The sequence below is a fragment of the Mustela nivalis genome, assembly GCF_964662115.1.
Source record: "Mustela nivalis genome assembly, chromosome: 11".
Taxonomy (NCBI): domain Eukaryota; kingdom Metazoa; phylum Chordata; class Mammalia; order Carnivora; family Mustelidae; genus Mustela; species Mustela nivalis.
Genome location: NC_139030.1, coordinates 19,911,924 through 19,936,396, shown reverse-complemented (window position 1 = coordinate 19,936,396; position 24,473 = coordinate 19,911,924). Strand labels below are relative to the sequence as shown.

General features: G+C 38.7%; 2 protein-coding genes across 4 annotated transcripts in view; one reads left to right on the top strand and one right to left on the bottom strand.

Annotated features, from left to right (window-relative positions):
• ACMSD (aminocarboxymuconate semialdehyde decarboxylase) overlaps nt 1-15,021 on the bottom strand; it is an 87,124-nt gene extending 72,103 nt beyond the window's left edge. The window contains exons 1-2 of the mRNA XM_082689335.1: nt 14,816-15,021; nt 6,795-6,839 (exon numbers count right to left, since the gene is read on the bottom strand). Of these exons, the coding sequence (XP_082545461.1) occupies nt 6,795-6,839; nt 14,816-14,872 (102 nt within the window). The 5' untranslated portion in view covers nt 14,873-15,021. The remainder of the gene's footprint in view (nt 1-6,794; nt 6,840-14,815) is intronic.
• The window catches only part of LOC309843684 (uncharacterized protein), a 190,792-nt gene that overhangs the window by 85,270 nt on the left and 81,049 nt on the right, over nt 1-24,473 (top strand). For all 3 annotated transcript variants that reach the window (XR_014300276.1, XR_014300277.1, XM_082689337.1), the window contains one exon: nt 20,380-20,516. Coding sequence is in view for 1 of the 3 variants with exons in the window: in XM_082689337.1 (XP_082545463.1) it covers nt 20,380-20,516 (137 nt within the window). In the remaining 2 variants the exon portion in view is untranslated. The remainder of the gene's footprint in view (nt 1-20,379; nt 20,517-24,473) is intronic.

The window sequence follows — 24,473 nt, the reverse complement described above, 5'->3', positions numbered from 1 at the left end:
TCCTTAGTTTTAGATGTAGTGTTCCATGATTCATTGTTTATGTATAACACCCAGTGCTCCATGCAATACGTGCCCACCTTCATACCCACCACCAGGCTCACCCATCTCCCCACCCACCTCCCCTCTAAAACCCTCAGTTTGTTTCTTGGAGTCCACAGTCTCTCATGGTTCGTCTCCCCTTCTGACCCCCCCTTCACTTTTCCTTTTCTCCTAATGTCCTCCGTGTTATTCCTTATGTTCCACAAGTAAGTAAAACCATATGATAATTGACTTTCTCTGCTTGACTTATTTCACTCAGCATAATCTCCTCCAGTCCCATCGATGATGATGCAAAATTTGGGTATTCATCCTTTCTGATGGCTGAGTAATATTCCATTGTATATATGGACCACATCTTCCATTCATCTTCTGAAGGCATCTTGGCTCTTTCCACAGTTTGGGTATTGTGGACATTGCTGCTATGAACATTGGGATACTTATGGCCCTTCTTTTCTCTACATCTGTATCTTTGGGGTAAGTACCCAGTAGTGCAATTGCGGAGTCATAGGGTAGCTCTATTTTTAACTTTTTGAGAATTCTCCACATTGTTTTCCAAAGTAGCTGTACCAACTTGCATTCTGTAAGAGATTACCCTTTCTCCACATTCTCTCCAACACTTGATGTTTCTTGCCTGTTAATCTTTGCTGTTCTAACTAGTGTAAGATGGTATCTCAATGTGGTTTTGCTTTGAATTTCCATGATGCTAATGATGATGAACATTTTTTCATGTGTCTGCTAGCCATTTGTATGTTTTCATTGCAGAAGTGCCTGTTCATGTCTTCTGCCCATTTTTTGACTTGTTTATCTGTTTTTCGAGTATTGAGTTAGGGAAGTTTTTTCTAGATCTTGGATATCAGCCCTTTGTCTTTAGTGTCATTTGTTTGTCATTATGTTACATAATACTATATGTTTCTATAGGTACATGTAATGTAAATAAAATAATGGGAAAAGGTCTGGAAAGATACCCACCAAACTGTTAATAGAATGGAGCACTGGGTGTTATAAATAAACAATGAATCTTGGAACACTGTATCAGAAACTAATGATGTATTTTATAGTGACTAACATAACACAATAAAAAAAAGAAATTACTTTTTAAAAAAGATTTTATTTTTAAGTAATCTCTATATTTGACGTGGGTCCTCAAACTCATTAACTGAGATCAAGAGTTGAATGTTCTACCAACTAAGCCAGCCAGGCACCCTGATAAGAATTACTTTTGAGGATAAGGAGTGCTGATCCATGGGAATTAACTATAGCTTTATCTCCAAAAGCCTAAATTTAAAAAGGAAAGTTTATTCAAATATTACTTATGTAATGAAAAATTAACCTTAAAAATAAAAACATGAAATGAGGGCATTGGAGGAGGACTTTAATCAGTATTGGCCATGATACCACATTAAGAAAGGTATTTTGCATTGTGATACATTACACCCCTGTGTATCTATTTATACAGATACAAACTGAGACAAAAGTTTCATGAAACAATATTTACTCTTACCACGAATGCATTCTGCTATTCTCTTTTGTAATCTATTTAATTTTTTAAGCTGCTCTAACCCACTGCATTGATATGACTCACTGTTCTGTTGCAGCCCATATTCTCAAACACTGAGATTCTTTCATGAAAATAGCCCTGTGCATTGGCTTTCCACCTCTCCTGAAGTCCCTTAGTATTTTTTGTCTCTTTTGCTCTGTTAGCACAAAATTATTGCTATCTGTGTGTTCTTTACCTGTTTGGGTGTCTCCCTGGTTCCCTAGTGATGGAGTGTGAAATAATAGATCATATATATATATATATATATTGGTCTCTGCCTCTGGTTCCTGGCACATTTCTCCTAAAACCCTTGTAATTTCCTAAATGATAAGAACACTAGGAGTTTCTCTTTTTTTCTTTTCCAAATTTTTATTTAAATTCTAGTTTGTTAACGTATAGTGTAATATTGGTTTCAGGAGTAGAATTTAGTGATTCATCACTTACATACAACACCCAGTGCTCAACATAACAAGTGCCCTCCGTAATACCTATCACTCATTTAGTCCATCCTCCACCAACCTCCCTCCATCAACCTTCAGTTTGTTCTCTGTTGTTAAGCGTCTCTTATGGTTTGTCTCCCCCTTCATCCTTCTCTCTCCTCTTCCCACATATACATCTGTTTTGTTTCCTAAATTTCACATATGAGTGAAACCATGGGGTATTGTTCTTTCTCTGACTGGCTTATTTTTCTTAGCATAATATACTCTAGCTCCATCCACATCATTGCAAATGGCAAGATTTCATTATTTTTGATGGCTGAGTCATATTCCATTGTGTATATTATACCACATCTTTTTTATCCATTTACCAGTTCATGGACATCTGGGCTCTCTCCATAGTTTGGCTATTGTTGTAATGCTGCTATAAACACGGTAGTACATATACCCCTTCAAATCTGTATTTTTGTATCCTTTGGGTAAATACCTAGTAGTGCAATTGCTGGGTTGTAGGATAGTTCTAGTTTTTACTTTTTGAGGAACCTCCATACTGTTTTCCAAAGTGGCTGCACCAGTTTGCATTCCCACCAGCAGTGCAAAAGGAGTCCCCTTTCTCCATATCCTCTCCAACATCTGTTGTTTCCTGTGTTGTTAATTTTAGCCATTCTGACAGATGTGAGGTGGTATCTCACTGTGGTTTTGATCTGCATTTCCCTGGTAATGAGTGATGTTGAACATCTTTTCATGTGTCTGTTAGTTACCTTGATGTCTTTGGAAAAATGTCTGTTGATGTCTTCTGCCAATTTCTTAACTGGATTATTTGGGAAGTTTTTTGGGTGTTGAGTTTGATAAGCTCTTTCTAACTTTTGGATACTAACCCTTTATCAGATATGTCATTTGCAAATATCTCTTCCCATTTGTAGGCTGCATTTTAGTTTTGTTGGTTGTTTCCTTCACTGTGCAAAAGCCTTTTATCTTGATGAAGCTCCTAGAGTTCATTTTTGCTTTTGTTTCCTTTGCCTCTGGCAATGTGTCTAGTAAGAAGTTGCTATAGCTAAGGTCAAAGAGGTTGCTGCCTTCTAGTATTTTGATGGATTCCTGTCTCACATTTAGGTCTTTCATCCATTTTGAATTTATTTTTGTGTATTGTGTAAAAAAAAAATGGCCCAGTTTCACTTTTCTACATGTGGCAATCGTTTTCCAACACCATTTGTTGAAGAAACTGTTGTTTTTTTTTTTTTTTTCCATTGCCTATTCTTTCCTACTTCATCAAAAAATTAGTTGTCCATACAATTGTGGGTCAATTTCTGGGTTTTCTATTCTGTTCTATTGACCTATGTGTCTGTTTTTGTGCTCAGTATCATACTGTGTTGATGACTACACCTTTGTACTATAGCTTGAAGTCTGGAATTGTGATGCCTCCCGCTTTGCTTTTCTTTTTCAGGATTGCTTTGACTATTTCGGGGTCTTTTGTGGTTCCATACAAATTTGAGGTTGGTTTATCCTAGCTCTGTGAAAAATGCTGGTGGTATTTTGATAAGGATTGCATTAAATGTGTAGATTGTTTTAGGTCGTATGGACATTTTAACAGTGTTTGTTATTCCTACCCATGAGCATAGAATTTTTTCCCATTTCTTTATATCCTCTTCAATTTCTTTCATAAGTGTTCTATAGTTTTCAGCATATGGATCTTTTACTTCTTTGGCTAGGTTTTTTCCTAGGTATCTTATTGTTATTGGTACAATTGTAAATGGGATCAATTCCTTGATTTCTTTTTCTGCTGCTTCATTATTGGTATGTAGAAATGCAACAGATTTCTGCACAATGATTTTATATCCTGGGACTTTGCTGAATTCATGTATTAGTTCTAGCAATTTTTTTGGTGGAGTCTTTGGGTTTTCTACATAGAGTATCATGTCATCTGCAAATAGTGAAAGTTTGACTTCTTCCTTGTCTATTTAGAAACATTTTATTTCTTTTTGTTATCTAATTGCTGTGGCTAAGACTTCTAGTACTATGTTAGAGAGTAATGGTGAGAGTGGATATCCCTGTCTTGTTCCTGACCATAGAGGACAAGCTCTCAGTTTTTCCCCATTGAGGATGATATTAGCTGTTGGTCTTTCATATGTGGCTATTATGATGTTGAAGTATGTTCCATCTCTGCATACTTTGTTGAGGGTTACTAGGAGCATCTCTTACTTTAATATTTGGTCTTTAGTCCTCTGACATAGGATTGCTAAAACCCTTGTGAGTTCCTAAGTGGGTAAGAGCACTAGTAGCATCTTTTGTTCTATTTTTTTAAAAAAGATTTTATTTATTTGACACACAGAGATCACAAGCAGGCAGAGAAGTGGGCAGAAAGAGGAGGAAGCAGGCTCTCCGCTAAGCAGAGAACCCAATGTGGGGCTCGATCCCAGGACTCTGGGATAATGACCCGAGTCAAAGGCAGAGGCTTTAACCCAGTAAGCCACCCAGGCACCCCTTTTTTGTTCTATTGATGTGACTCTGAGTAAACCCCTGGATGGCTCCTGGATGGGGCTGGTCATCAGAAAGACCAAGCCATGATTAGAAGCTTGGCATTTTCAGTCCCCCACCAGTTCTCCAGGGAAGGAAGAAGGGCTAGAAATAGAGTTAATAATTGAATATGCCTTCATGAGAAAACCTCCATAAAAATTCTAATGGCATGGGGGTTTTAGTAGTTTCCAGGATGGAGAACGCATCCACACTGGGAAGATGATGCACCCCAACTCTGTAGGGATGGAAGGTCCTGTGCTTGGGACACAGGTGAAAATCTGGGTAGGTTTTTCTATCTGAGGGAAATCATTTTGAGAGCAGCAACCTGATGAGATCACACAGACTAGTGTGTGAAAAATGCTAATTGGATGGAAATGATGTGTTTGTGTATATGCATGCACAGGCACGTGTTTATGTGTGTATTTGTATTCCCAAAGGCCTGGAAACCACTCAGTAGCATGTTTCTAGATTCATCTGACCCATGGATTTAAAAAGGACCCTATGTCTACCCTCTGAAATGCTCCTGGGTATTCTTTCACCACCCTAAGCGGCTCCCGAAAGGCTATACAACCTGGCTTGCTACCTATACTTTTATCACCACTCAACCAAGGATAAATGGTGTTTTTTAGTTCTGAACAAAGCTTTCCTGTGGCAAACAAATACTCCTTGGTTCATTCCAAGGGCACTGAAAAGCCAAAGGTTAAAAAGAGAAACAAATGGCAGACCAAAGAAATGTTTTGGAAAGATTTTTCTGAGGACAGGAATCTCTGAGGCAAATCAGTCTTGGGGGCCACAAGCTATTTATTCAAAGGAATGTAGGAGAACAAAAAGAAATTTCAGCCCCAAATACTGGATTTTCTCATTGCTTAGCCTAATTTCTATATTCATATATATTTGCCTGTTGTTTTTCCAGTGGCTGTAATCTCTGACCATTGTAATTATGAAAAATACATATTCAGTTCTTTTGCATGTTCATTTGTTTTGTTTTTGAGAGAGAGAGAAATAGATTGTCACTGTTTTGTTCTATTAAATTCTGTACAGTTTTGCTGGAGATATGTAGGTAGTAGATATGAAATATTTTCATTTGGAGATTTAGTGTTTATGCAATCTCTTGACATGAAAACAAAATGAAATGAAAGCCATTCAAATACAGTATCAAGGTTACAAATGAGACCTGTCTGTCCATTCCTGTGGACTTCTTAATAGCCTTGTAATCAGCTCTACTCAGAATGTACTCTCCCTTGGGGAGATTTAAGGCCAACTGACATCACCAGCTCCCCTAGAAACTAGCACTTTTAATGGGAAAAGTGCAGCACCGTGTCTATAGCAGCACTTAGTGGGCCCTCTTTGGTGGAGGTGAGAGCGAACTGCCCCAGAGTATTTCTTTCTGGGTCAGCAGGCTACTCCTGGTGCTAGGATTGGTGGGCCTGACACAAAATAGGTGTCAATATAAATCATTAAGTGAGTAAATGAATGTATGACCCCAAGGTTCTCAGATTTGAGTGAGCTTCAGAATCACCAGAGGCTTGTCAAAACACAGATTGCTGGCCTGACCCTCAGAATTCCTGAGATGGCAGGTCTGGGGTGATACCCCCAAATTTGCATTTCTTCCAAGTCACCCCTACGCATGGTAATTGTGCCTTCCCAGACCATGCGTCCTCTAGGGTGTGCTTCCATGGTCTGTCTACATTTAGCTGGAAGCTCAGGAATGTGACCTTAACTCCATGAGAGCATGAGATGCCTTGGCAGAGCATGAGATGCATCTGTGTAGCTCTAGACTTCAGCTCATGCACAGGCCTCACTACTTACAGAATGCTTTGCCCCAGGCTTTCCTCCTCTTGCTTTTTCTCTTACCAGACTCAATCTTTAATAAAAGTGGCTTTTCTCCTCTTTGTCTCCAGTGTTTAATTTCTCCAGCTTGTGCACAAACCTAAACTGTGCCATTTATTTGGTTGGCATTAATATACTGTAATAACCTGTGGAAAGAGCCCAGGTCACTTTCTTGAGGCAGAACAATAAATGCTAAAATTGGTTCTAGGGTAGAAAAAAAAAAGATTTCTTAATGGCTTCTCAAATTGCAATTTTCTCTTCTTAAATACAGCTCTTTGAAGTCACCCTCATTTTTCCTAGTAATTTTGAGAAACTCAGTACTGCTTCCTTGCTTATTACAAAGTCAATAAGAGGACATGAGTTGAGCTCCCTGGAGGCCCACCTGCAAGAACATCTCAGGCTCAGGATGTCCCATTCACAATTTGGGGAAAACTCACCTTGCTGTGGTGTTGGAGCTGCACCCAGCCTCCATAGCCAAATCTCTGTGGGGGAGAAGCACAGTTAGACTGGAAGAACAAAACAGGAAGGACTGCAATAAAGGAGTATCTCTGGGGCAAAAGATCCTGAGTTCCATCCTACCAGGCATCACTTTCCCTTTTTCTCCCTGCACACCTATGTGTCACATACTTTGTTGATAGTTAAATCAATTCATTTTTTTCCCTCAAATATATTTATTTCAGAGGAAAATTCTATGTCATAGAAGTGCTTATTTTACCTAGGTTGCAATTTTTTTTAAAGTTGGATTTGTTGAGGTATAATTTACATATGGTAAAATTAGATCTTTGTAAGTGTATGTTCCATGCAATCCCACATTGCAATCAAAATGAAAATAGAGTCAGGGACACCTGGGTGGCTCAGTTGGTTAAGCGGCTGCCTTCGGCTCAGGTCACGATCCCAGCGTCCTGGGATCGAGTCCCACATCGGGGTCCTTGCTCGGCAGGGAGCCTGCTTCTCCCTCTGCCTCTAGCCTGCCACTCTGTCTGCCTGTGCTTGCGCTCTGTATCTCTCTCTCCCTAACAAATAAATAAAAATCTTTAAAAAAAATGAAAATAGAGTCTTTCATCACCCTGAAATATAAAATAATGCTCTTTCACAGTCAATTGACTCATTCTTGTCCTCAGCCTCTTACAGCCACTGGTTTGATTTCTCAGTTTGTAAGTTTCACTTTTTTCCAAAATGTTGTTTAAGTTAAACCATACATTATACATCCTTTATGAGCAGATTTGTTTTCATTTAGTAATATAGTTGAGATCCATCCATGTTGTTGAATGTGTCAGTAGTTCAGTCCTTTTTTAGTGATGAGTAGTATCCCATTCTAGGGACACTTGGTAGACATTTTGTTTTTCTACTTATCTGCTATTATGAATAAGTTGCTATAAACATTTGAAGACAGTTCTTTGTGTAGAAATATGTTTTAATTTTTCTTAGGTAAATATCCAGGAGCAGAACTGCTTCATGAGAAACTGCCACTTAGAAAGTGTGGCTAAAGTGGCTGTAGCAGTCTGCATGCCCAGCAACAAAGTATGAGAATTCCAGTTGCTCCACACCCTCACCTGCATGTGGTATTGTCAGTTTTCTTAATAAAGCCACTTCAGTAGGTGTGTAGTGTTATACCATAGTGGTCTTATTTGTATTTCTCTAATAACTAGAAAAGCTTTTCAAATACTCATTTGCCATATTTTCTTTGGTGAAATATCTGTGAACATTTTTGTCTAGTATTTTTTTTTTCTTAACTGGGTTATTTGTCTTCTTATTACTGAGTTTTGAGAGTTGTTTATGTGTTCTGCACCAGATATCAGACACTAGTTTGCAATTTTTAAATGAGGATTAACATTAAAAAATACTTGTTCATGCACTATCTAAAATCATTTCACAGACCACCAGAAGTATGTGGACTATAAAGTCTACTCTTTAAGAAATACCATCTTAGAATGTTAACACTGCTCTTCAAACCATGAGGTGCCCACTAGTAGATCATGAAATCAGTTTAGTGGATGGTGACCCAGACATCTTAAAAGCCAAAATAATTTATGTACTGAATGCTGCCAGCTTTCTACCTATCTTCCCTCTTTTTAACACTCCTGTACACACCAGCTCTCCTACACCTGCCAGCCCCTGCGTTTCTTTGACAAGGACTTCTCTATTCCTACTGAAGCCAGCTTTTATGCAGTCCTTCTAGAAGGTCAGAAATCTCAGGAGATTAATGTCCCCATTCCTGACCCCCTGCCTCCATATCCCTCAACCAGTGACTGAGGATGCCTGTATTTATATACATTGAATACCCTGGTTTCCCCACCACTTGCACATGATAAGTCTGAGATGAGGCACACATTATACACTTTCATTGGCTGACTTGCTTTCCCTGTCTCATTTCTCTTCTCTCCTGGTGTTTCTGAGATCACCTCCAAAGTAAACTTGCATTTGAATCTTTGTTTCAGGGTCTGCTTCTTGGAAAACCCATGTTAAAATACGAATGAAATGGAATGGAATGAAGCAGAGTGGAAGAGAATAGAACAGAATAGAATAGAATAGAATAATACATTAGAATGTTTCCCATGTGTTATTAGTTTCATTAGACTTTTCCATTATATATACGAATGAACTGAGTCACAATATAAAATATATTTCTTCTTGAGATCATGCGTAAGAAGTTTTCAAAGTCTGCCTGAGAACATAGGTATATATGACTCACATAACTAGGTTTTCAAATCTCCTTTTGTTCATTCATTCTTCAAATTCTCAGAGAATCCCACCCATGACCAGCCTTACTAGGGCAGAGAAAATGAAGGACACTTCCAGTCTTGAACATGTGGGGGTGGGCTGTCAAGTATTGAAGGGTAATGGTATGTGTGACGTGCTGTGGCCGAGTAACACACAAGCTCTCTGGGAGCCTGTAGGAGGGTACTGGCCACCAGCTTGAGTCGGGTGGTATCTATGGAGGGAGATTGAAAAGATAGTCTGGGGTCAGAACTTCCAATGTTCAGCATTTCCTGGCTTCAGAACAGTGACTCCCACCGTGTGATGGAAGAAGGGAAGATGGGGGGCCAGAAACAGTGATATGAAGAGCTTATCAAAAGCAGTTGTCAGTAGTGTTGGGTAGAGAAGCTGAATATCAGCTCACCTTCTTGCTTATTATAGTTGGATGAAACCAGCTAACAGTGATTCATTTTCATGTCATGTTATAGGGAAGTTGTCTTGAGGGAGTCAGTCCTTGGCAGGTTTCTTTTCTGAGCTACCCTCTCACCTCCAGATTGAGAGGGGAGGTCTAGGCCTGCAGCACAGGGCTGTTTGTATGTCTCTGTGTCTGTGACTGGGGCCACCCCAAGAAAGATTTAAGATTTTGTAAATTCTGTACCAGCCTTGTTCTACCTTGACATAAGGTCTGTTCTTGAGTTCTACTTCCAAATAATCATATTAGCTCTGAAAAATCAACCTGCCCCCTTCCTAAATGACATCATAGGACCTGGAGTAGTAGCCTGGGCATGCAAAGGAAACTGTCCATCAGGGGCCTGGATTCTCTTCTTTGTACCAAGTCTCTCTTTTGTATCCCACCACCCCACTCTTCTCCTTTCATGCATTTAATTCCCTCGTGCTCTCCACCTCCATCTTCTCCTGGATAAAGCTGATGAGAGATTTATATTGGTGGAGGAGGTGGCATATGGCCTCAACCAGTTACACTTTAAAGTCAATAAACTTTCTCTTGAATTGGGAAATTGTCACTGAAATTTTACTTTACTGTAGAAGAAAAAGTTTTGTTTCCTTGTTTCCTTCTCTATTCTTTCTTACTTATTCTTAATTTGCTAAGGAACTTTAGCCCATAAGTTAGCAGGTTAAAGATGTATTCTCTTTGAAAGTTGAGGCCAATTGTAAACAATTTTATTTTACTTTAGACAGCCTGTGTTTTTAACTTGTAATATTGGACAGGTTTGAAAACAGAAAGCAAGATCAATGCAGAGAAGCGCTAGGCTCTATTGAATGACAACCTAGGCATTTATTTAAATAAAGTTAATACAGAATAAAAAAAAAAGATGTATTCTCTTAGAGGAAGGGCAGAGAGGCAGGGGGAGGCAGAACAAAGGGATCTTGTCACATATGACCAACCACTTACAAGATTCTGAATTTTGTTGGAGTAACTTAGCATCTCAAAGTCACTCTTTCCTTATGTGTCAAGTGAGGCTACATTTTGTGCTTCATATTTAGCTGTAACATAGCATTTTATAGGAATTTAATTGAGATAAAATTCATAGAGAGCTACTGATGCCAGACCTGGCTTATAGAAAGGGCCTCATCAATGCTAACAATGATTATGATGATGATGACATTGGCATTGGTAATGATGGAAGTAGTGGGGGTGATAGTGATGGTTGTGGTATTTGTAGGGATGGCAGTGGTGGTGGCAATGGTAGAGGTTGTGAGGTGGTAGCAGTAATGTTAGTAAGCTTGGTGGTGGTGGTGGCGGCAGCCAGGGGTGGCATTAGACGTAGCATAGTGGTGGCGGCCTATTTTATCCTTAGGTGGTAGAAGAAGGCATACTCTAGCTCCAGACATTAAAGAGTGCTCTGAAAGAAGGAGCTTTTGTCACCCTGTGTTCCTCCTTCCTCTTTCTTGGAAAGCACAAAATTTGACCACTTTGTGTTTCTTCTAACCCCCCTGGAAAGGCCTAACCTATTTAGGGCAACTGCTGCAAGTCTGGGTTCTACATAGTTCTGCAGCTGTCATCCTAGGTTGAATCAAGCCTGGGATCTGAAATTTATGACCTTGAAAATAGTTTTGGTGAGAGCATATGCCAAGGGGCATTTACAGTCTGAAAATATTTGACTGACAATGACCATAGGTATTTAAGGTCATGACAATAAAAAACAAACTAAAAAAATCAAGGGAATTCAGTTCTACATACAAGAGATATGTTTCTGAAATAGATTTATATCAATTAGAGATAGATGAACTGAATGGCATTTTTAATGTCTTGGGACATCACACTTCATGAGGTGAATAAGGAACTTCCTGGATGATGATACCAGATATCTATTTCCTCAGAGGGGTTGCTTAAAAGTCAGATTATGTCTGGAATTTTATTTCCTAAAATCTGACAGTGATCAAGTACAATTAAATCATTGCTAATGAAAAAAATATGTAAATATATATTTGTTACTGGCCAGAATTTTTCAAACCCATTTAAAACTGGAAGAATCTTTGCAAATCTTACTATTGGGGACACAGTAGGTGGTCTGTAAATTCTTACTGAAGGAAAGAGCCAAGACCTTATTATCATCATTGTTATGAATAATCTCATCACGGATCAACCTAAAACAATGTTCACCATGGTTCCTTGGGCCACCATCCTCCTCTTTCTGAGAGCAGAGAGTAGGGGTCCTGATGCATCAGAAACACAATTTAATCAAGTGCTCCCTGCATCTGCTCTTTACACCTGAGATAGATTTTCCCCCTAAGGATCTTAACTGTAAGTCTGAATAAAATGGTTATTAGCAAGTGAAAATGAAAAGATTTCTCAGATCCCAGTTGTTAATAATCATTAGTTAAATATCAACCCAGGCATTTTGACTCTACTTATCTGTTTCTTCACTGCATTAGGAGGTCAAGGTTATTGAGGTGTGTTCATTAATGTTTAATAAGGAAAGGCAGGTTGGAAAACATGTTAGTTCTTCCAATGGGGCTTCATCTTCTGAAACAAAACTGGCTTCTCCTTCTCATTCTTTTATTGGAAAGTTTGGAAAAATGGTGAGAAAAGATCAGAGATTGATGTTTTGAAATAATATTTTATCCCTTGAGAAACAATTTGAAGATAAAGGAAAATCTGCTGTAATTACTGAACTATATGAACACCAAGGACTCAGGTCACTTTAATGCTTACATTATTCTGGCTATATGTACTGGTAATGGGGTGAGAGGAAGAAGAGTCCCATTTTTATCTCACTCCCAGTTTGAAAACAAACTGTTTTTCAGCTGTTTTTTTTTTTTTTTTAATCAGTGGTTTGCTTGCAATCAAATGAAGACTTTACCACATAACAAATCCACTTACTTGACCTGTGGGTTGAAGTTAGGTTCCAGTGACCCTGTGATGAGGCTCTCAGTGGGTTTACACGAATGTGGGGAGTTGGGGAACAGGCTGGTGTGGAGGGAGACAGTGGGGGACAGAGGGAAACAGAGACATCCCTCATAGAAGTGATAGTCTCCTGCACAAGCTCTATCAAGGTGGTTGCAGTGGTAATGCTGCAGAGGGGCCACCATGGTCCCACATAGCTCTGGGATTAGACGCTCCTTTCTGTGTCTTGGATACTCATTTGTCCAGCAAGGTTAATAATATAAATCCTATCTGCAATTTACATGATTTTTATGTGAATCTAATACATATGTATCTTGCTCCCTGGCAGTTTAAGAGTATAATGGTTATTATTACTATCATTATATCATCAATATTATTAAGCTTATCAGTCATCTGCAGCAAATGAGACTACTAGATAGAACCCTGGTTTACTGGGACATAAACTGAATGCCCCTCCCCTCTTTTTAGGCGACAGCTAGAGGTTAAGAAGGAGAAGGGAGGGGGGGTGCCTGGATGGCTCATTCACTTAAGTGTCTGATTCTTGGTTTCAGCTCAGGTCGTGATCTCAGAGTTGTGAGATCAAGCCCTTCATCAGGCTCCACACTGAGTGTGGAATCTGCCTGAGACTCTCTCTCATCTCTTGCTGCCCCTTGCCTGCCTCAAATAAATAAGTAAATCTTAAAAAAAAAGAAAAAAAAAAGGAGAAGGGGCAAAAAGAGCCAGCAGAGCATGTGGTTGGGCGGTCTCCAGGGCACATATTTATGGTTATAGCCTCCCTAATCTCTGCATCTTTTGGCTTCTTAACCAGTTTCAACAATGCCTTCAGGGCCCTTCATTGGGTGGGGGCACCTAGAAATTGTCAGCTCTTGACGACAACTTCTCTGCTCAAATTGGAGGCAAGCTTCTGGGTGGGAGGCAGACGAAGGGAGGTGGATTTGTGACTCTAGGTAGATAGTAGGTAGAAAGTTTTCTCCCTTTAGCAAAGAGGGGGCACATTTTTAGGCTGCTCTGGGTCTTCATCACTAACCTTGTAAAGTGGGGTTTACACTTTAATAAAACACGATGAGTACAATAACATTTAGAGCAGCAATGTCCCATGAAGGCCCTTAGACTCCTGCAGGGGTTAGCTGGTGCAGTTAGTTTTTACTACCTGCTACACCAGGAAACACTTTTTTTTTTTTTTAAAGATTTTATTTATTTATTTGACAGAGAGAAATCACAAGTGGGCAGAGAGGCAGAGAGAGAGAGAGGAGGAAGCAGGCTCCCTGCTGAGCAGAGAGAGCCCGATGCGGGACTCGATCCCAGGACCCCGAGATCATGACCTGAGCCAAAGGCAGCGGCTTAACCCACTGAGCCACCCAGGCGCCCCTACCAGGAAACACTTTTAAGATGGTTCAGCATCATATGTATTTTTCAAATGACAATGTCTACTATTCATTCACCTTACCTAAAGTACCAGTGGAGAAAGAAACAAGATTAACGTTCTTCTAGGAGACATTTATGAAAAGAAAACAGTTTCACTTACTTACATAATAAACTGTATTTTAATTAGAGTTTGTGTTAATTCATTTTTCCTCACTTGGGATAAAAAAGATGAAACATTATTAGTGGCATGAAAATACTAGAGAGAAGATTAGGTAAAACCTGATACTTAGCCTGAATAAAGCTCAAACCAGTTATATATTTCTTCATGTTCCCCACCTCCTTCTTTTAGTATTCATTCAAAAGTTCTTAATGACAAAAGGAAATTTCCCTCTTTTGAGAAACAGAGAAAAAGACACTCATTGTACAAAGGCTTCATGTCATTTTCTCTAGGGTTTTTTGATGTTCCTACTCTCTAGTTCATAACAAGGATTTACAGCTTAAAGAACATCAAAAGGAAAGGTTTCAGACAGTGTCCTAAAATAGACTTTTAAAAAATTCCGCAAAGCTATCTCTTAGTGCTTCTAAAACTTATTTTAAACATTTTGGAAAGGAGATGTGTTTTAGAAGTCTTGGAAGCCTATCATATTCCATTTTTTAATAGTCTTTTGCTTGAAACTGTAACTTTAAATTCTGTAGTTGGCACGTATCTTCCCAGCAGCTGAATATGTGATTTAAATGGAAGTAAAACTGCCTGACTTAAATTGTCCAGAAATTTTAAAGAATGCTTCATTTGAGAAGAAAAGGGGATTTTGAGAAGGCACTTATTTCTTTGATCAATATTCTTTGAAAATAAATATAAAGCTAATTTTTAAAAAACTGGGAAATCAGAGCTACCAAATAATTTTAAATCACACCTAGAGCAGAGAAACTTAACATCTAATTCCCCAAAGAATAAACAGATCTGTAGTAGAAGCAATGAGAAACCCTGGAGAAGATCCAGAAATAATTCATCAGATTAATCACCATTACCTTTTTTAGATCTGGCCATTCTTTTGGTAGAATATGACTATGGATGTCAATTTTCATCTCCACAGGATCAGAGAAGCATGCAAAGAAAGAAGTTTTGGTACCAAGCGATCTCCATAAAAACGATGGAGTTAATTGATTTACAGAGTCTCTTTACAGCTACTTTCTGGCACCAGTCAGTAAGCTTAGTCGGCTCAATCTAAGTCCACTGGAAGTGCCTTATTAAAGTTCAGAATTCTGTTTATTTGTCAACTTGGCTTTGGATCAACAACTCTTTGGTAATCGGGACTCTGGGCACTAAATTAAAAAATAAAAAAAAAGACTGTACTAAACTTCACGAGGTCAGATGTACTACTGGGTGCTTTTGAATTACAGCAGGTCCAAAATTGGTTAATCTTTGCTTTTAAATATTTCTTTTTTTTTTTTTTGAAGATATACATAGGAAAAAAATGGAGTGCCTGGGTGGTGTGGTTGGTTGATTGTTCAACTTTTGGATTTTGCTTAGGTAGTGATCTCATGGTCATGGGACTGAGCCCTGCATGGGGCTCTGCACTCAACATGTTTGAAATTCTCTCTCCCTGTTCCTTTGCTCCTCCTGCTCATGCAAACACTCTCTTTCTCTCTCAAATAAATAAATCTTTTTTTAAAAAGATACAGTAAAAAATCAAGTAGAACATGGTTAAAAATCAAATAGTACAAAGTGTTGTTAAAGAACAGTAATCACTGACTCACCTTATCATTACTTCCCCAGAAGGAACCAATTTTAAAACTTTTGCTTTTCATTCAGTTATTTACCTTGATGTCTTTAAACAGTATTGATCAATTGGCTTGCTCATGAAAATTTAACATGTTGAAAAGTTGTGGGGGAAGTTTCACCTTTACTTTTAAGTCAGAGAAAAAGTCTATTCTTCATACATGTTATTTTTTCCATTGCCTTTTTCTTTCATTTATTCTTTTTTTTGGTCCTTTTTTTAAATTTATTTTTTATTTTCAGCATAACAGTATTCATTATTTTTGCACCACACCCAGTGCTCCATGCAATCCGTGCCTTCTATAATACCCGCCACCTGGTACCCCGACCTCCCATCCCCTGCTCCTTCAAAACCCTCAGATTGTTTTTCAGAGTCCATAGTCTCTCATGGTTCACCTCCCCTTCCAATTTCCCCCAACTCCCTTCTCCTCTCTAACTCTTTCATTTATTCTTGCATTTAATATTTATTAAGGCTGAATGAGGTAAAATTATGCATATGTTGTAATAGATAACTGTACACAGCTTAAGTGCAGGGATAAAAAGAGGGAAACCATTCCATACTGAGAGTTCTCAGAGCCCTTTGGGGAGGTCTTCCACTGGAGTGTAAAGTGGGGCTATGGGTCATGTCTCTAAAGAAAGCCTAGAAAAAAACAGCCCTTTGTTATTCTATGTTAACTCTTTCCTATTCCTGGAAAGCTTAAAAAGTTCAAGGACCTGAGGTCTCTGGCACAGCCTTAAAACTACTTTGGGATGACCCCTTCATCTCAGTCTCCATAGGATAGGGACGAAGTCATCAAAAAAGCCTTCCTACTAGGCTATTCAACTAGATTCTGGAAAAATGCAACCAACATTCTTTTCAACTAGATTCCGGGTAGATTATAACAAATGTTCTTTTAAATGCTGCTCAGCTTGAAAGAAAATAAAGCAAATCCTCAAGGTCATTTTTTAAAAAGTTCAACAACCTAAAATGGAATAAGTGACCCTTCAGTCAACATGAGGATACATGCCAATATCCAAAGTGAGTGTAAGTACTTTTGGAGCACTTTCTGTGGCTCAGGCACTGTTCCAAGCATTTTAGTCATATCAATTAATTTATTCCTTATAACAATCCTATGGGAGAGGAATTATTATTAATATCCACTTCATAAAAGAGGAAACTGAAAGCACACAGAAGTTAGGTAACTTGTCCATGGTCACAGAAAGAAACCCTGGAGTGAGTGGTAGAAACAAAATTTGAGCCCAGGCAGTATAGACTCAGAATTCTGAGAGCTTTGAGGATTTATATCTCGGAGGAGTAGGAGATCATACCATGGGCTAGTATAAAACTGAGACCCCTTCATTTAATTCGAATTTTTAAAAATTATTTATTTATTTTTTAAATTTCTTTTCAGTGTTCCAGAATTCATTGTCTATGCACCACACCCAGTGCTCCATGCAATACGTGCCCTCCATAATACCCACCACCACACTCACCCAACCTCCCATCCCCCACCCCTCCAAAACCCTCAGATTGTTTTTCAGAGTCCATAGTCTTTCATGGTTCATCTCCCCCTCCAATTTCCCCCAACTCCTTCCTCCTCTCCATCTCCCCATATCCTCCAGGTTATTTCTTATTCTCCACAAGTAAGCAAAACCCTATGATAATTGACTCTCTCTGCTTGAATTATTTCACTCAGCATAATCTCTTCCAGTCCCATCCATGTTGATACAAAAGTTGGATAGTCATCCTTTCTTTTTTTTTTAAATTTTAAATTTTTATTTTTTAATAAGCATATAATGTATTATTAGCCCCAGAGGTACAGGTCTGTGAATCGCCAGGTTTACATACTTTACAGCACTCACCATATCACATATCCTCCCCAGTGCCCATAATGCCACCACCTTCTCCTGACCCCCCTCCCCCCGTCACCTTCAGTTTGTTTTGTGACAGTAAGAGTCTTATGGTTTGTCTCCCTCCTGATCCCATCTTGTTTCATGTATTCTTTTCCTACCCTCCAAACCCCACACATGGCATTTCCACTTCCTCATATTAGGGAGATCATATGATAGTTGTCTTTCTCTGATTGATTTATTTCGCTAAGCATAATACCCTCTAGTTCCAGCCACTTCGTCACAAATGGCAAGATTTCATTTCTTTTGATGGCTGCATAGTATTCCATTGTATATATATATACCACATCTTCTTTATCCATTCATCTGTTGATGGACATCTAGGTTCTTTCCATAGTTTGGCTATTGTGGACATTGCCTCTATAAACATTCAGGTACATGTGCCCCTTCAGATCACTACGTTTGCTTGTTTCCTTTTTTTGTGTGTGGGTTAAAAAAAAATTTTTTTTATTTTTTATTTATTTATTTTTTAAATTTCTTTTCAGCGTAACAGTATTCATTGTTTTTGTACCACACCCAGTGCTCCATGCAATATGTACCCTCCTTAATACCCACCACCTGGCTTTAGGGTAAACACCCAGTAGTGCAACTGCTGGGTCGTAAGGTAGCTCTATTTTCAACTTTTTGAGGAACCTCCATGCTGTTTTCCAGAGTGGTTGCACCAGCTTGCATTCCCACCAACAGTGTAGGAGGGTTCCCCTTTCTCCGCATCCTCACCAGCATCTAACATTTCCTGACTTATTAATTTTAGCCATTCTGACTGGTGTGAGGTGGTATCTCATTGTGGTTTTGATTTGTATTTCCCTGATGTCAAGAGATGTGGAGCACTTTTTCATGTGTCTGTTGGCCATCTGGATGTCTTCTTTGCAGAAATGTCTGTTCATGTCTTCTGCCCATTTCTTGATTGGATTATTTGTTCTTTTGGGTGTTGAGTTTGATAAGCTCTTTATAGATTTTGGACACTAGCCCTTTATCTGATATGTCATTTGCAAATATCTTCTCCCATTCTGTCAGTTGTCTTTTGGTTTTGTTAACTGTTTCCTATGCTGTGCAGAGGCTTTTGATCTTGAAGTCCCAATAGTTCATTTTTGCCCTTGCTTCCTTTGCCTTTGGCTATGTTCCTAGGAATAAGTTGCTGCGGCTGAGGTCGAAGAGGTTGCTGCCTGTGTTCTCCTCTAGGATTTTGATGGATTTCTGTCTCACATGGAGATCTTTCATCCATTTTGAGTTTATCTTTGTGGGTGGTATAAGAGAATGGTTGAGTTTCACTCTTCTACACATAGGTGTCCAATTTTCCCAGCACCATTTATTGAAGAGACTGTCTTTTTTCCACTGGATATTTTTTCCTGCTTTGTCGAAGATTTGACCATAGAGTTGAGGGTCCATATCAAAGCCCTCACCATATTTCTATCAATGATTTATTTGCGATGATTTAGGTATTCTCTGAGACAATGTAAGCTTTCTCTACCATGCTCTTCATTTCCTTCTGAGCCCTCGCTGGCAGAGTCATTTGCATCCACATGTCTATTAACAGTCTGTTCAAGGGAATCTAGGATTTTTTCCATCATACACCTCAAGGTTCTTGCAGCCTCTACTCATTACTCAATTACAAAGCCACTTTCACATTTTTTGTATTTGTTACAGCAGCACCCTACTTCTGGGTGCCAAAGTCTGTATTTGTTTTCAATTGCTTCTATAACAAAGACTACATCCTTTGTGGTTTAAACCAATACAAGTTTATTCTCTTACTGTTTTGGCAGTCAGAAGTCTAAATGGGTCAGCAGTCTGTGTTCCGGCTGAAAGCTCTAGAGAAGAATCTGTTTCCTTACTTTTTCTGCCTTCTAGAGTCTGTCTGCATCCTTGGCATAGACTCCATTCTCCATCCCCCAAGCCAGCCATATAGTATCTTGTAGTCTTTCTCTCCATTCTGTCATCATACAGCCTTTTTTTTTTTTTTTAACTCTAACCTTACCATCTCCCTCTTGTAAAGAGTTGTGTAACTACATTGGACCCACCCAGATAACCCAGGATAATTTACCCATCTCAAAATCCATAACATCACATTTTCAAAGTCCTTTTAAAAATTTAAATTAATATTTTCACAAGTTTTGGGAATAGGACATGGACATCCTTGAGTGGGGAGCATTATTCAGCCTTATTCAGCATTATTCATGCCCACAATTGGGCATGGTAAAATTCTCAGATAGCTACTAAAAGAATATACACGGAATATGTAACTTTCAATCCTGTTAAGTGGAAACTGGAATAAGGGAAAAAAATTAATCTAAAAGAAGGCAATAGAGAGGAAAAAAGAAACATAGAAAAAAGTAGGCTAATAGCGCACAATAAAATGACAGAAATAACCACATCCAGCTAAATGTTGTTTATTGGAAACATGTTTAAACTCTAAGGATAGACACAGTTTGAGAGTAGAAAGGAAATAGAAAATAGAAGAAGCAAATTCTAACCAAAAGAAAGCCATGATAGCCACGTCATAAGCACTTCACATTAGTTCAAATGAAAGAGACCACAATACAAAAAGCATTGTTACGGCAAAGGAGGATCACTATAATAATAAAAAGGTTTAGCTAAGTACAAAGCCATAATAATTCTAAATTTGGTATACCAGATTGTCTCAAAGTATGTAATGCACACAATGCATATTCCAAATACATATATTTGAAAATTTTACCAACATATGTCTTCAATTATTGATAAGTCAGATAAAAATTACCTACAGGAAGCTGCAGAGGAAGGCCCCAATGCTGGGGTGCCACTAAAGAACCTCATAAACATGTCACTAGAGAAAGAGAAAGAGCATTTTAAGCTCTAGCCTGTCCACAGAGCTCAAAGCTATTTTACTACGGGGTCATTTCATTAGCATTTGTCCTAAAATCCTAAGATTTCTTCTCTCTCCCTGCTTTAGTTGCCCCAGAGAAGGAGATCAAGCTCAAGGAAGAGAAGAATCGCCAGTTGGAAAAGAAGAAAAAATCATGTGCCCACCTTCAGGGGGGAGAAGTCTCATCTTTCAATGAGGATTGAAGAGATTATTAATATATTTAAGTGGGTGTTTTTTAGTTTTTCAACTGAGATTGGGTTTGTAATTTTAAAATGAGCTTAGGAATTTTTATTATATAGAAGTGAGTAGAAATATCACAGAGGCTATATAGGTTTTAATCCAGAGGGAGGAGGAGGACAGCTTTCACCAAACAGTATTAAAGGGAAAGTGGGAGATTTAAAATGATGCATATGTAACGACATCTGATGAGTTCTGTGCATTCAGTGTACCTATAAGAGAAGAAGAGAGCAATGCTTTTATTTTTGCTTATAAAAACAAGTAAATCTTTCGGCTGAATGGGTAGGAGGTTTTAGGGTCCTTGATCCTTTCATTTATCAAAGGGAAGTGACAACAAAAAAGGAAAATTATATAAGATCTCATCTCCACATTTAAGAAAATGAATTATAAATCAGATGAGCTTTATACTCACTTATACTGACATTCCTTTGTGGAAAAAGGCAAGAGATCCTTAAATTATTCAGTATTGGATTGTATAAAAATAAAAAAAATGGTTTAGACTAAGTCTGTGTAGCTCCTTTCTCCTGGCCCTCATCTAATGGCTATGAGTCAGCTTAAATACCAGGCTTTGAATCCTGCCTACTGCTTATTAGTTGGATGGTCTTGAGAAAGTTACATGGTCTCTGTCAAAAAGGGATGATAATAGAATTGATCTCATAGAGAGTTACTGTTTAAGTATTAACTTTAGTAATATAAAACTATCAGCTATGAATTATACCATGACACCTAACCCAGTTACTTCTTAGTCTGCCGTGTGTAAAGCATGGCAGGAAGTCCAATATTAGTATTTTGAGGGAACTTGCTCCCCCTTTCTTAGATTATATAAGAACCCAGGTTTATGTGACCCAGGACTATGGGATAGGGGTGTGGCTTCTGTTAAGGTGACCACAACTATATTTGTCCTTGATCAGACCTGTGTGTTCCACTTGAAGGTGGGCAACTCCACTGGTTGAAAGGACCACTCCTCTTCCCCAATTTTTCCCCATCCCCACAATCAATAAATTGCCAAGTTTTTTTTTTTTTTAAGATTTATCCATTTATTTTAAAGAGAGAGAGAGAAAGAGAGCGTGAGAAGGAGGAGCAGAGGGAGAGGGAGAATCTCAAACAGACTCTGCACCGAGGGCAGAGCCTGATGTGGAGCTTGTTCCCAGTACCCTTAGGTAAAGATCATGACCTGAGCCAAAACCAAGAGTCTATTGCACCATCTGGGTGCCCCTCACTGTCTTTTTATTTTAATTCCATTGCATCTTTCAACCTTGTTCTCTTTCCTTCAGTCTTTCTTTGAGGTCCTCAAGATCTTTCTTCAGGATTGTTTAATTTCCCACTGGTAGCATCTTGGCCCTCTGTAATCCATCCTTAGGACTCTTGACCAGAATAATATTTCTAAAACACAAAATAATCACATCTCCTTCAATGTAACACTTTTTATGGTTTCTCACTGCGAAGTCCAAGCATGCATGGGAAACAAGGCCCCTTGGGTACTTCCCCACTTTCTTTGTCTCTGTGCTTTGCTACTGTGCCCTGTGCCCTAGTCACAGGAGATATTTGTGCTTCCTCAAATATGATATATTTCCCGTTTGGGCTTTATATATGGCTTCGTTGGCATCTAATGCTTGGAATAATTTTTACCTGTCCTTTCTGCCAAGTGTGTATCTATCCATCACTGAACATTTAGCTAAAACATCACCTCCTCTATGAAGCCTCTTCTGCTAATACCCATCTCCAAAAGGCAAAAGGCAACTACCTCTCCCTGCAAGAGTTGGCTGAGGGAATGAGTAGGAATGGTCCTGACAAAGCTGAGAATGATTTCAAGCTCATCTTCAAAGATACCAGAATCCCTTTCTACTACCTTTTCACAGGCTTCTAGATTTTTGGTACCCAGAGACCACTTTATCTCTTTCTCTTTCTTATCAATTCTTGCTAATTGGAAAAGAGCTGCTAGTTTGAATTCTTTGCACTTGAATTTGAATTTGTTTACATCCAGGGACTGTTGAATTAATGAATTTTTGAGGAAACATCATGGAGCCAGGGACCATGTTTGTTTTCTTGTCTGTTACATCCCTAGTGAAAAACAACTGAGTAGGTGCTTGTGATGGTTAAATTTATCTTTCAGCTTGGCTAGGTCACAGTATCCAGATATTTGGTTAAACCCTATTGTAGATGTTTCTGTGAAGGTTTTTTAGGGAGAAGGGATTAATATTTGGATGAATGGACTTTGAGAAAAGGAGATTATCCTCCACAGTAGGGGTGGGGCTCCTTTACTCATTTGAAGGCCTTAATATAAAAAAGCTGACCTCTGCACATGAAGAGGGTATTCTGCCTGGCAGATTTTGGGCTTGTCATCCTTTACAATTGCATGAACTAATTTCTTAAAATAAGTCTCTCTATATAGACACACATCTTATTGGTTCTATTTTTCTGGAAACTTTGACTAATGCATTGCTTTATAAGTATTTCATAAATATTCAACAAATGAATAAGTAAATAAACATGAATAAGTGGATAAAATATCTTTTTCAGGAACATTTCTATTTAAGCCTCATGTGGGACTGTTATGTGAAAGATTAAGCCTTTACTTAATATCATACAGCAACAGGTGCCATTCTTAGTATTTCTGTGAATCCTGTGGCCCTTTTTGTATTTGGAAGACTAGGTGTTGAAGAGTAAAAACAGAAGCCAGCTTTTGAATTTTCAGGGTTTGTTTTTTAAAAAGATTTATTTATTTATCTGAGAGAAATAGAGAGAGAGCAGGGGGAGAGGGGCAGAGAGAGAGGAAGAGAGAAAAAGAGAAGCAGACTCTGCGCTGAGTATGGAGCCAGGTGGACAAGGGGCTCGATCTCATGACCCTGAGATCATGATCTGAGCTGAAATAAAAAATTGCATGCTCAATTGACTGAGCCACCAGGCACCCTGGATTTTGAGTTTTTTAAAAACCTTAGCCTGAGTGATTGATGGAAAGACTGAGCCATTAACTTTGTAGAATACAGGGTTGCGATAAAATTTTTCACCCACCCTAACTAAATAAAGACTTCTCAGACCAGGCAAAGGGGATTCAAAGAAGGAGAGGTGAGTGTATTAGGTAGTATGGGTCCCTGAGGAGGACATCCTAATGTCCAAGCCTGGGGTTTGAGTGGGAGAAGAAACTATAGATGGGTAATGTCCTGATCTGATGGTAGAAGGGACCTGTCCCTTCATTCCCAAACAGTGCCTGGGAATGTGGCAAGGAAACGTGGTTGAATGTTATATCCGGGCAGAGAGGTCTTCAGGTAGATAAGTAGAGTGCCTGAAGCTTGGCAAGGCAAGAGAGCTATACAGAGTGGTCCCAAAGGGAAAACAGAAATAGCTGAAAGTAAGCCAGTCATGAAGGAGCCTTGGAATGAGGAATGAGGATAAATCAGCAGGTACCTGCATGAGTCTGTGATGGAAGGAAGATGTTTCAGCAGATGCCAACATAGACAATGGTCCAAGTCACATACTACCTCTGCCTGCTAATGCCTTGGGCTACAAAGGAAATTAAGGGAGATCTAGGGTAATGGTTTAGAACACAGGCTATAACATGACTTATAAAACTTTATTTCCTTGAGCTGATAACTAATTTTCTATATACTCATCTCCCTATATATAAAATGAGACAATAATAGATTCTAAATTGGGCTGTTGTAAGAATCAAATAAGTTAATTTCTTTCCTGGTTATGGTTATGTTCAGGTTTTCTACTTCCTCATGTTTCAGTTTTGATAGTTTAATATGTTTCTAGGAATGCATCCATTTATTCCAGATTGCCTGATCTGTTGGTATATAATGGCTCATATAACATCCTCTTATTTCTTCAGTGTTAGTTGTGCTCTCTCCTCTTTAATTCATGATTTTATTTATTTTGGTCCTTTCTCTTCCCTTTTTCACAATTCTGGTTATGTGTTTATTGATCTTATTAATTCTTTCAAA